The sequence below is a fragment of the Neopelma chrysocephalum genome, unplaced genomic scaffold (genome assembly GCF_003984885.1).
Source record: "Neopelma chrysocephalum unplaced genomic scaffold, ASM398488v2 Primary Assembly neopelma1_96845, whole genome shotgun sequence".
Classification (NCBI taxonomy): Eukaryota; Metazoa; Chordata; class Aves; order Passeriformes; family Pipridae; genus Neopelma; species Neopelma chrysocephalum.
In genome coordinates, this window is record NW_020925488.1 from 328,477 (window position 1) to 341,384 (window position 12,908).

General features: G+C 46.6%; 2 protein-coding genes across 7 annotated transcripts in view; one reads left to right on the plus strand and one right to left on the minus strand.

The window, feature by feature from the left end:
- Positions 1–11,484, minus strand: part of FAM219A (family with sequence similarity 219 member A) — a 95,653-nt gene extending 84,169 nt beyond the window's left edge. Inside the window, exon 1 of one of the 4 annotated variants that reach the window (XM_027670466.1) lies at positions 11,246–11,484. In XM_027670466.1, the coding sequence (XP_027526267.1) occupies positions 11,246–11,305 (60 nt within the window). In that variant the 5' untranslated portion in view covers positions 11,306–11,484. Of the gene's footprint in view, positions 1–2,654; positions 2,745–11,245 lie in introns of those variants that run through there. The other 3 variants (XM_027670467.1, XM_027670465.1, XM_027670468.1) reach the window with 3 other exon arrangements.
- A 220-nt stretch (positions 11,485–11,704) lies between these two features.
- The window catches only part of DNAI1 (dynein axonemal intermediate chain 1), a 142,408-nt gene continuing 141,204 nt past the window's right edge, over positions 11,705–12,908 (plus strand). The window contains exon 1 of one of the 3 annotated variants that reach the window (XM_027670460.1): positions 11,705–12,123. In XM_027670460.1, coding sequence (XP_027526261.1) covers positions 12,091–12,123 — 33 coding nt within the window. In that variant the 5' untranslated portion in view covers positions 11,705–12,090. The remainder of the gene's footprint in view (positions 12,124–12,908) is intronic. The other 2 variants (XM_027670461.1, XM_027670459.1) reach the window with 2 other exon arrangements.

The window sequence follows — 12,908 nt, forward strand, 5'->3', positions numbered from 1 at the left end:
AATCTCTTTATAATAATTCTTACATGCACAGCATGGATCATCTCAGTTATTTTCACAATCACTTTGCCCTAATTTTTGCGAGAAGTACAAGAAATTCTTTTCACGGAACTGCTTTTGTGATATTCTTTCTGAGGTACATCCACTGAAGGGGTTGGCTCTGCTAGAAATGATGAAGACAAGCAGTATGACTTTTTACTCCATCAGAGCAGCAGAGGAATTGCTAGTGTTTTGCAGAACTCTAGATTGTATCTTCAGGTTTTCCATTAGCATCCTGAAGTGGCAATTCCTGCCAGTTAAATCTCAGTACAGATGTGTCACAACATGTTTTCAAGAAAAGCTGGACTCGTTGTAACTTCTTTACCATACCTATTTCCCCTTAATCATAGCACAGTGATCAAAACTGGAATCTGATCCAACTCTAGACACACACATTATCAGAAATGGAATCACTAGCCAGCAGTTTCTCCTTGGCTTATCAACTGCCAACAACCCGACGTGAAGTGCAGCTTTTACACGCTCCAGCGGGCTGGGTGACCTCCATCTTCTGAGCCTGTGAACATGCTGTTCCTGTAACTATTCTCAGAACTCCCTATTCACTTAAAGGGAATTTAAGGGAAATTAAGATTAGAGAACCAGACAGACCCACAGGCCTAAAAGAGATTGATAGGGGGAGAGAGAAGAATGGTTAAGTGTTTTCCCTGGACTGCGACACAATTTTGCTGTAAGATTCTTTGAAGTTTAAGAATCCTAAGCTTAAAAAAAAAAAACAAAAAACTGCTTTTCCTGCTGTTTCCATATCACATTGATCCTGTGAAAGCCCTCTTACACACTCCCGTTCCCAAACTGTCCACATATCCCTCCAGCTTGTCTCAAGGTATGTTGTGCTTGGTTTTCTCTTGCTTCACACGTATTCCACAGTAGGATGCTATGAGAAACAAGGTTCAGGTATCATGCATTGCCTTGTGCTTTCAAAATAAATCCACATTTGCCACCATTAGGGCTCAATGTCACAATTAAAAAGACACGAGAGCATTTAGATGACGCAGGCTGTACTTATGCTAATCTATTTTGCCTCTGGAACAAAGCTGTCCCACAGAAGCACCACAGGAAGCACTGCTGCAGAGGGGAGGCTATTTCATCAGAGCCAGCCCCTGTATGGACACGGGAGCACTGCACGTTTCTCTGCACACCTCAGACCCCTATTCCAAACGACACAAGTTTGGGAAGGTGAAACCTTCACCAGTTTTGTTCCTTCAGCGTGATCGTCCCTTTCCATGCATTACCTGATAAAGTAGTGCCTGCAGGATCTGTATGTGGTGTTCAGCAGGAGAGTCTGCTCTGGCCATCACAGACAGTGTATTTTTCATTTGCATCACATGCATGTTGTTGGGAAAAAAGTCATGCTTTCATACAAAGAAGCATATTGTTTGTAGAAGCATCAGTCACAAGATCATGCCAGACAAAAGCTTTGCAATGTCATCTCTGTCTAGGAACATTCTTATTTGTTTCTACTTTTCAATTAACAACATAAACCCCATGCAACTCACATCTCTTTCCCTTCCTCTCCCATTTCTCAGGTTAGTATGCTCAAGCAGCTCCTCGGATATTTATGTTTTGCAGACTTGGGAAATTTTGAAATTTGTCTTTTACTACAGCTCAAAGTACTTGCAATAACTGCCCACAAAACAAGTTTCAGATTAGAAATTAGGTCCCACAATCGAGTCACTACCAAATGCGGACAAGCCCCACGAGTATTAAAGTAGTAAGTACTTCCTTGTACTGTGTTAAACACTACAGGTAAAAATCTTTTTAATCAGAGATTTCTAACCATGGCCACAAACATTAACATTTGTCTTATGGAATTGCTCTACTTATACAGAATTCAAACATTTTCTGAGCAAACAAGAATCACCAATATGGCTCTCGTGTATTTTCTTTGTTTGACAATCTCTCAATATAGAGAATACCTTCAGGATCAGACTGGGTTTACTGGACGCTGGCTCCTCTCAGTGATATATATATATATCACAGAATCACAGAATGCTTGGTGCTGGAAGGGATCTCCAGAGATCATCTGCTTCAACCCCACTGCCAAAGCAGGTTTACTTAGGGCAGGTTGCGCAGGATCACATCCAGGTGGGTTCTGAACATCTCCAGAGAAGGAGATGCCACAACTTCTCTGGGCAGCCTGTTACAGTGCTCAGCTACCCCCACAGTATACAAGTTTTTCCTCATACTCAGATGGAACTTCTTGGGGATATTCACGGAAATTCAATGGGGAGGAGGAGGAAACAATAATTAGATCAGTGTAAGCATCCCTAACATTGATGCAAGAACCAAGATTGGTTTTCACCTGGGGCCACATACAAACAAAACCATGAAACAAGACAGAAACAAGGGAAGCAGTTTGCTTGAATATGGATGTACTAAATCACTAATCTACATTCCCATGCAATCAGTAAAACATGAAAAAGAGAAATGATAATTAGAATATTGCTGCTCTGCTTGGCTTAGGAAAAGAGACTGTCTACAGACTAAATGCTGCAGAGCCCAAAAGATCAGATGCTCATATGAATGGAAGTCGGTTCAGGAAGGACACTGAAAAGAAATTGAGAAAAACCTGCATCAGACAAGCATGAAGCAAGACACCATACCATTCCTGAAGAGGAACGACTCATGTCCGATGGTCCTGGATGCTGAAAGAAACAGAAGCTCAGCAGAAAAGCTCTAACACCGCCTATTTTGGAAGCATGCTTTGGGAAGCCTGTGGAGAAAGAGACTGCAGATCACTGATAAGGTACGTTTGTGCTACCTGCTTCGGCACCACACACAGAGTCCAAACAACGTGCTCTGGCAGGAACAGTGCTGGGTTATAGGAGTCACTTGGTGGATAGTTATTTGATAGCCTGACCTATACAATGACGTTGTTGACAAGTTTTCTCCACTAACTCCAGACAGACAATTTGTCAACAGCAGCAATAAAGCTGCAGCTATGCAGCAGAACTTACTAAGCTCAGGAAGAACTGAAATATTATTAGCAAAATAACTTGTTCACAGGCAGAGGCTGCATCTCCACTAGACAGCTCACCAGTAAAGCTGGAATAACTTTTTAAGACATAACAAACAATATTCTCTCTTTTCCTTTCTGTATGGGAAATAAGGTCTTATTCATCTTCAGAGAACCAGTGCTCTTCTCAAAAAAAGCAACCTGTGCTGCCTTCAGCTTTACTAAAAATAACAAACTTTCCTCAGTCCACAACTAAGATGATTCTGCAACTCACCTAGTAAAAGCAGCTGGATGCAGCCAGTATACTCTATGTGTATTTAGGAGAGCATTTCTTTGTGAAGAGGGTCCTGAAGCGATAAACCTTGGTATCCTGTGAATCGGTGATGGATGTGTCCAAAAGCAGAGCAGATTTCCTTGCAGATATTCTTCAAAATCAAGCAAATTTCCACCTACAATTTCATTCACTCCAACTCAATATCCTCAGACACAAACCAGTGAAACAAATACTTGCTTTCTCTTGCATACTACAAAATGGACACCAGTTCATTGCAGAAGATTTCACTTAAAAACTCAAAGAATAATGGCCAGGCTACACAGGGTTTGAGCTGGACTGACGGATTTATTAGTTACAAGTTGCATGGCGCATCACTACCATGTCAATTTTATAGTGACAGATACAGAATAACCTTAGAGGAATCTTAAACTTGGAAAGGCACAAGAGTCCACCAAAGATGCATGGTCTGTGTGAGTGGAGGGGAAAGTGTAGATACATTTCTACAGACTGTGGAAAGTGACAAATAACTGATCTACACAGAAGCCAAAAGACAACTACTGCAGCCAAGGTCTTAAAATGTCTGGAAAAAAGAGGCATGGCCATTAGCCAGCTCCACTCTTAATCCCCTGCCCTACAGATCAGACAGGTGATGAGGTCTCCTCCTCTTATCTTTATCAAGTTCAGTCTTCAATTTCAGCAAAAGTAAGATATATCTCCGGAAAGGTCACAGCCCTGTTGGTAAGCTTTCCTGAGGGCTTTCCTGGAATGAAGACTTGCAGAATTGAAGGCATGACTTGTTCTCCTCTCTCGCCCTGGCATTTTGTTCATCTCATCTCATCTCATCTCATCTCATCTCCTTACGGACCTGCCACTACCTATTGGTACGTCAGTAGCAGAAATTGCTGCCTGAGTAGGTATTAACATCAAGATACAGATAACGAGTTCTTGAGAATTATGGAAGAAACCCAGTAGGGGACTGTGCAGATTTAATTGTTCACTGCCCCCTTTTAAGTACATTCCTTTATTCCAGAAAGATTTCCAAACATGACTAGGAGAACAATCATAGTCAGAGCTTGTATAAAGAAGTGGAGAGGAAGCAGCAGTGTTCCTACCAGGACAGTGAGAGCCAGAACATGTTCCTGTGTCCTGACAGGTCATCCTCTAGCTACAGCACTCACATCCCTCACCACCACCATTCGGGAGCCTGTGCTGGATCACTGTTGGAGTTTCAACCTGGCCAGGGGTGGTAATAAAAATGTTCCTGTACTTCTGCACCACAGGCCTAATATGGGACAGGGAGGTGACAGGACAGAACCCCAGTGAACTGAAGTATTCAGGGAGGTAATCTTTAGGCTGCTGTTACAGATGACACCACAGCACATCAAAAAAAAGCTGTATAACTAAAAGTATCACTGTCTGAAATAATTCTATTTCAGAACCCATAGTACTGCAACGTTACAAATCTCATGTACTGTAAGCATTTACAAAACATATATCTGTGTAACCCCTGGGCTACATTACAATGAATATATACAAGGATGACATTTTCATTTTAGAAGCTTTTCCCTTCCAGAAAGATGAGGGTTTTGTGTATCTGCATTAGAAACATAATGTTATATTAACATATTATTTCTAAGCCCTGCAGGTATAATCTTTCTTTTTGCTTCTTAGTTACTTTTGTTTTTCTATTCTTAGGTTTTCCCCCATTTTAGGGATGCATCAGAAAAAACAAAGAGTTCTTAACACACAGCACAACTTTCTTAGGGTGAGATATGTTTTCCAAAAATAAAGAATGCAAATTTTATAAGCATGCTGAGCACTCGTGCTGTCTGCTGACTAAAATTACAGTTTGTTTTTTAAAAACTAAGTATCCAGTAGATAATCTAATCTTTTTTTTGTCTTCTAATTTAAAAAAAAACCCAAGCTGTATAGAAATGTATCTTCTGTATCTTCACAGCTTCTGAAAATTTTACACCTCCAGAACCAGTGCAGATTCGGCACCTCAGCTAAAAAACCCAGCAGTATCACTGCAGGATTTGGCTAAGCAAAACCCTTAGGTTGGCTGTCATCATCACAACTAGAGCTACCAGGCTGAGGTCCCTGCTGGCAAGGAACCAGGCCAACCACAATGCTTCAGAACGAGACATAGGAACCACCAGCCCCATTTCTCTGGAAAGAGCTCCCATTTTTCATGTGGGCTGAAAACTGGGAAACTGAAATACTGCATTCCTGCTGCTGTTTTCAGAAAACGAGCCAAAGTCTCAGAAGTTTGTGTCAAAGCTCCACTGAAACTGCTGCACTTTGATAGATGCGTTTCCTTAGGAAAAACTGTACTGGTGCCATGTGGGCAAAAGCACTTTTACTCTACTTTCATTTATGTGTTAAGAACAGAAACTGCTTGTATCAGTGTACAGGAGCAATGTGTGATCCAACACTGTCACCTGTCCATTTCCCATCAAATGCCAGCCAGGGACTGGTGTGTCAAGAGACACAGGCTCAGGAAGGTTCCACGTACCAGCAGACTCAAGATACAACCCCACTGCACCATACTCAGTACATTTCATTTTAACAAAAATACCAAGGATTTGGCAAGAGTTTAGCTAACAATCCAAAACATAGACTTATAATTCACAGGGAGGGCATGCAGTGAGGCTCCAGTGCTGAAGAAAAGATGGGTCTACATATAATTACAGGCTCTGCCATTCTTATTTCAAAGGGAATTTTAATTCTTTTTTCTCTGCAGCATCCTCATTGTGCAAGTATCCCTTCATCTCTCTGTCATCCTTTAATATCTACCATTTTAATGAGAATTTTCTGCTAGGACAAAAAACTTGGAGAAGACAAACCCACACCAATCATCACAACAAATGCACCACCAGCAACAGACTGGGAAAAACTGGCTAGTTCGAAGCCCATCAGCCAAGACAGCTATCTACCAAGTGTAAGTATCCCAACATAATGAATATCAGACCTCATCACACCATGCATCCCTGCAATGCTGGGTATTGACTTTACCTGAAAATAACCCACTGCCCAGCAGCTAAGGAAGAGTGCCCTTTCTGTGAGTGCAGAAGGATCTTGACAAGTCAAGTTGGAGATAAATAGAATCTAGGCAAAACAAAGTTTCTGCAGTTGAGCATGCATCATGGTGATAAGGATGACATGATACTAAGCATTAGGAGTAAACAAAGCACCCTATAAATTAGTCCATATTAATTTGGTGAGGCAGGGACTTTTTGGATGAAAGGTAAAAGCCACCCATATTTGAGAATGGAAATGTAGATCAGAACAGACCATCCTATTTTCATGGAGTGGCACCACATGAATGTGACCAAGTGCCTGTTACCAGCCTTTCTCCTGCGATGAATATGTACAGAATTGTACCACAGTATCAAAACATGCAGAGTAATGCGTCTCTCAAAGATGTGAAATGCTAGGCCTCACCCCATCCTACAACCAGACAACGTTTAACAGGGTCTGTATGCCATTCTGTCCATCTGCCCACAGCAACTCTGTCTCATTAAGTCCTGCACTGAACTTTTCCTTGAGTCTGCATTAGTTACACAGCAGTTCTCATAAAACAGTTGTAGAGGTCATGCAGAGTCAAGCCAGCCTGCATGACTTCACAATGCTTATTCAAACAGCCTGGAGAGAGGAAGAGATGACTGGCCGTCTTCTCAACTTCACATAACTGCATCTGATGCAACGGGTAGAAGTGCATATATGACAGAGTTGACCACCATGCAGCCTGCAGACCAAATACTTCTTAGCTCTGCAAGACAAACCCTGTCTGACTTATTATCGGCAGAGAGAAACTACGGCAAGTAAAGATCCTAGTAGGCTTTGTCAGACCAAGCAGTACTCTACACAGCTCCAGCCTGTACCAGTTAGGCCCTGCCTTCAGCCTTGCAGTGGGATGCCAACGCAGACCTTGGCTGAACAAGGCTGTCACAGAGAGAATGTTCCCCAACCAGACACATTAGAGCTTTAAAGAACTCAGTTTTGCATACAGCCATGGATATGTCAGGTTCTCTGTCCCTGCTTTGTAAATACAACACTGGTTATTGTCAGAATGTACAGCTAGTGGACACCAGACACTAATGCACTATCACCCCTGACAGGCAGCTGATCAATAAATAGTGCAAGCACCAGCAGCAGGTTTGGAGGCTGAGGGGTCCAGGACAGTTTCAGATGCTTTCTAAGAATGGCTTCCCTTCAGCATTTAACAGCCATATCTATCTCTTAATTTTGAAGATGGGCAGATCAGCAGGCCTGTCAGATGGTTTCTAGGCAGATAAGCAGTGGTTATCCCGGAGTTCAATATAAAGACATCAAAAGCTAAGATGACATTTCATCTATGCAGATGAACAGACAGTCAAAAGCACCCACGCTGATCAACAATGTTAAGGATTTTGAGCAAAGCCTAGCTTCACAAATCTCATTTCAGCACCCTTCTCAAACTGGCCAGCACTCAGAGGGAACAATACTTTCCTAGGACACTGTCCAGTTTGAACAGGATGAAAAAATAATTCATACAGTGTGTGCACTTCAAATCAAGCAAGGTACCTTCTCTTCTCTATTTGCTTTCAGCAGGGGATCATGTTTCAAAACACTATTTTTTTTAATATAGCTTCAGTGACAGGTCACAATGACCCCTATAACCTGAGAAAATAAACTTTTACTTGAGCCCTCTGCATGTGGAAAAGACTGACAGTTGCATCTCCCCCTGAGACCATGCACAACTGAAAGCTTTTAGCCTGGGAAGAAAAAACAAGAGGTGCTGAGATGCTAAGGTTATTCTGTATTTTGTGTTGATTTTGACAGGGATACCAGTTAATTTTCTTCACAGTAGCTAGTATGGGGCTATGATTTGGATTTGTGCTGGAAACAGTGTTGATAACACAGGGATGTTTTAGGTATTGCTGAGCAGTGCTCACACAAAGGCCTTTTCGGCTCCCCACCCCACCAGTGAGGAGGCTGGAGGGGCATGAGAAGTTGGGAGGGGACACAGATGGGACAGCTGACCCCAACTGACCACAGGAACATTCCATATCTTATGGTGTCATGCTCAGCATATAAGGCTGGGGGAAGAAGAAGGACAGGGGATGCTCTTTGGAGTGATGATGTTTATCTTCTCAAGTAACCAATAGGTGTGATGAAGCTGTTCCTGTTTTCCTGGGGATGGCCGAACATCTGCCTGTCCACGGGAAATGGTGGATGAATTCCTTGTTTTGCTTTGCTTGTGTGCATGGCTGTAGCTTTACTTAAAACTGTCTTCACCTCAATACACAAGTTCTCTCACTTTTACTCCTCTGACTCTCTCCCCTATCCCAATGTGGGAGAAGAGTGAGCTGTGAGGGGTTTAGCTGACAACTGGGTTTAAGACTCAACAGCTTTAAATTACGGGATGGTAGGGAGAGGGACAGGACAAATGGTAACTGTAACGGAACAAAACAACAGAAGCGCCCAGAACCATGTTACCCAAGGAAATTAGTATGATAAACACCAGACTTGCAAGGATTCTTGCAGTTCCTATTTGCAAAGTACAGACCAGGAACCACGAAGCAGAGGAAACCAATGAAAATGCTGTGCCAGACTTGGTATGTCCCACCTGAGACCGACGGCAACATTTCCATGCACATGGAAAAATCCTACATACCCAGTCAGAGCAGCAGCCCCTCACATACACAAGGTTTCACTTGTGAGCTCCATTAGCTGGAAAAGAACTGCAACCCTGAAGCCAAGGTTCCGAGTATTCTACTAGGACAAGTGCAAAAGCCCTTTGTGAAAATTTTCTAGTCCTTGGATGTTGAAGGAAACCTGTTTTCTAAGCTTACTATTGCTGCTGCATAATACAACACCCTATACTGAGACAACAGGGTTGGACCAGACAACCTCTTTGGATTCTGCTTGGTTCATGTCCATGCAAACATGCATGTATGTGCAAATTCCATTCTTCCACTATCATTATGGAGTTTCTAGAAAATACTTAGGAGTATTTTTTGTCTGCCAACAGCTTTTCCAAACTTGCTATTCTCACTACTATGCTGACAATATCATGAATAAAGAGGGCCATTCTTGTCACATTTGTTGCCTGTGCTTGATAAAAACACAAACAATGAGAAGGGCATGCAACAAGCCCACATCAGCTTGTAAGGACAGTTTTTTGCCCCACCACAAAGGTTGTAAGCCAAAGAATCAACTAACCAAGAAAACCCAAAACAAACCAAGCTAAGCATATTTTCACAATTTGTCAACACTTCCACAGTAAGGGAAATGTTTTTCTTGCCACTGAGGGATAATTTGATTCTGTAGACCTTTTCTGTTCTCAGGCCAATTATTGTGTTCTCAACTTCTCTCAAGCACGAGCTGCAACAAGGAATTGAGGATTCAGATACATCAACTCTAAATAATGTATGGTTTGATATATGGGAAATCTCAGTAGCACTTCAGTGCTAACATGAACCTGTCAATAACCTATCCTCACCTGCTACCAAGAGGAACTGCGCAAGTATTTCATTACAGTTCTTTCCACTTCTCCAAACATTTCATATCCCTGTCTCACACAATCAGATCGAGATGGAATTTGCTTGCTCCAGGTGCCAGAGGGAATCAACATCTTGAGTGAGTGAGCACATTATCCAGCTTTCACTTTAATGCCAAGGTGAACTGTATTTCAACAGGTCCCAAGTCACAAATAACAACACAGCTTCAAGCAGAGACTGAGGTAGACTGAGGAGTAAGGGGAGGGGAACACACAAGAGAACCTCTCCCAGATGGGAAACAGAAATGGACAAACACATTCCAGAGTTCTGTGGCAGGCAGCTAGGGTACAACACTTACACAAGCAAGCCTATGACATCAAAGCAAAGCAGTTATATACTCCTAAGGCGTCTTGAACTACTCGACGATGGTCTAGCCTATCCCATGGCTGCCAGCCAGCTGACCTTCCTTCCTAGCTCATTTCAGAAGCTACCAAAAGCCCAGGACCACTCTACTTGCCCATTTAGGCAAGCACCAAGTCCCACGATCCTGTACACTTCCCCCTCTACAAAGATTCCCCAGGGCCCCATGTAGTAGTGTAACCATTATGTCAGGCTCTTCAGAGCTCATTAATTGAGTATAATTGTGGCTACGAAGTGAAAAAACATCCTGATATGAAAAACACATGTCCTGGCATGGGGAAAGCAGAGGGCAACAAACCCTCACAGATTGCTTTCCTTATGTAAAGAATTTTATGCGAGCAAAACTATTTTAGATTTTAAATTTGACAGAGACATTTCTTCGCAAAACACCTGGACTTTTCACACGATGAGCATCTCCTTTAGTGCAGCTCAGTGTCGAGGGCAATGGCTACAAAACCAGCCTCGGAGAAGGTCCTTCAGCCTCGCATCGCGAGTAACTTCACGCCCTAGCCCGTGCAGCTCTCGCGTCCCTGGGGAGCATCGCTCCCCGCCCGGGCTGTGCACAAACACCGCCCTTTTCCTCTCCTATTTTCTAAAGCTCAGTTAAAAGCCCAGCCACCCTCAGCACCTCCAGTTGCTCCCACCGGGCTTTCCGGTCCCTGCGCCGCTTCCCACCGTTCCCAGGGGCACTCCTGGCGGGGGAACACCCAGGGATGCTCCGGGAGAAGCGACGCTCGCAAGCGCGGCAGGAGCGGAGCCGCCCGCCCGCCCCCGCCCGCTCCTGCCGCCTCCACCGATGGGGATACCCCGGGAGAGGAGGATGAGGATGGGGGGGTGAGGGCAGGATGAAGGGCCGTGCGGGTGCCCCGGGATGACACAGCAGCGGCCCCGGGGGTGAAGGGCCGGGGATGGCGGCGGCGCTCCCCGGGCTGCCCGTTATATAACGGCGGCCCCGCCGCCCCCGCAGCGCTGGCACCGCGGGTGCGGGTGTGCGCGGCCCCTCCGCGCCGGGGCCGTGTCCGCCCGGGCTCAGCGCGGCCCCGCCCGCCCGCCCCTCACCAGCGGCTGCATCTCTGCGCGCACGGCGGGCACCTGGAACCGGTCTATCTCCTCCATCATGGTGGCGGCGGCGCCGGGCGCGGCGGGCGGAGCGCAGGGAGGGAGGAGGGCGGGCGGGAGGGCGCGGGCGGCTCCTCAGGCGCCGAGGGACGGCACGGACAGCGACGGCGACAATGACAATGACAACGACACCGCCCGCGGCTGCTGCTGCCTCATTGCCGCCGCCGCCGCCGTGACTCAGCCGCGCCGCTTCCGGGTCCGGCCGCCGCCCCGCCCCCTTCTTGAATATTCATGAAGAGGGCAGGACCACGCTCACTAATTGGGGCCCGGATGATGGGCTACGCGGCCACGCGCTTTTGAATATTCATGACATGGGTGGGGTCGCTGTCAATACTTTGGGGGGCGGATGCTGCGTTCCCTGAGGCCCTTCCCCCTCTGGAATTTTGATGAAGTGGGAGGAGAGATCTCCTGTTCAAGGTCCAGATGCTCCGTTCTCCGCAGCCCCTCCTCTTTTTGAATATTCATGAGGCGGACGGAGGCACTACCACAGCGACCTGGCGGCGGCACTCCCGTGGCCCCGCCCTTATTTGAATATTTACGACGGGTGGGGCCTCTCTCGCCGTTTCGGGGCCCGGATGATCGATGTCCAGCGGCCGCCGGGACGTACCATTCCCTCCCTCGGGGGGGAGCGCGGGGGCGTGGGGGGAATCGCCTCGTCCGCCCGCTGCTTCCGGTGCGTTGCCATGGCTGCCGCGATCAACTTCCGGCTGGCCGGGCGGGCGCCGTGAGGGGCGACCGTGAGGGGCTGTGAGGGCCGGCGGGGGCCACTGCGGTGAGGAGAGGCCATGCCTGCCAAGGCGGCCGACAAGCGCCGGCAGGTAAGGGCTTGCCGCCGCACTCCCGTGCCGACAGCGCCGTGGTGACGTCACCGTCGGTGCCATGACGTCACCCGCCCGAATGGCGTCACTGCAGAGCCTCCTGCAGCGGGGACGGTGGCCCACAGGAGGGAGCGGCGCTGTGCGGCCCCGCTGTGGCTGTACGGCCCTCGGCTCCTGCTCTGAGCGCTGCCCTTGGTGTGATGCCAGCGATGACGTCACTGTCCCCGGAGCCGCTACACGTGACGTCACCGTGTACAGCCCAGACTGCTTCCCTCTGGGCTCACAGAGTCACAGAATTGTCAGGGTTGGAAGGAACCTCTAGAGATCAGACCATCCAGTCCAACCCCCCTGCCAAGGCAGTGTCACCTGGAGCAGGTGACACAAGAATGTGTCCAGGTGGGATTGGAATGTCTGCAGAGAGGGAGAATTCACGACCTCCCTGGGCAGCTGTTCCAGTGCTCTGCCACCCTCAACGTAGAAAAGTTCTTCCTCATGTTGAGGTGGAACTTCTTATGTTTTAGTTTATGGCCATTGCTCCTCATCCTGTCACTGGGCACCACTGAAAAGGGTCTGGCACCATCCTCCTGGCCTTTTGGATATTTGTGTGCATTGATGAGATCCCCTCTCAGTCTTTTCCAGACTAACCAGGCCCAGCTCCTGTGGTCTTTCTTCATAAGAGAGTTCCTTCAGACTCCTCATCATCTTTGTGGCCTCTGCTGGACCCTCTCCTGAGGAGCCCAGAGTTGTACACAGCACTTCAGATGTGGCCTCACTAGGGCCACATA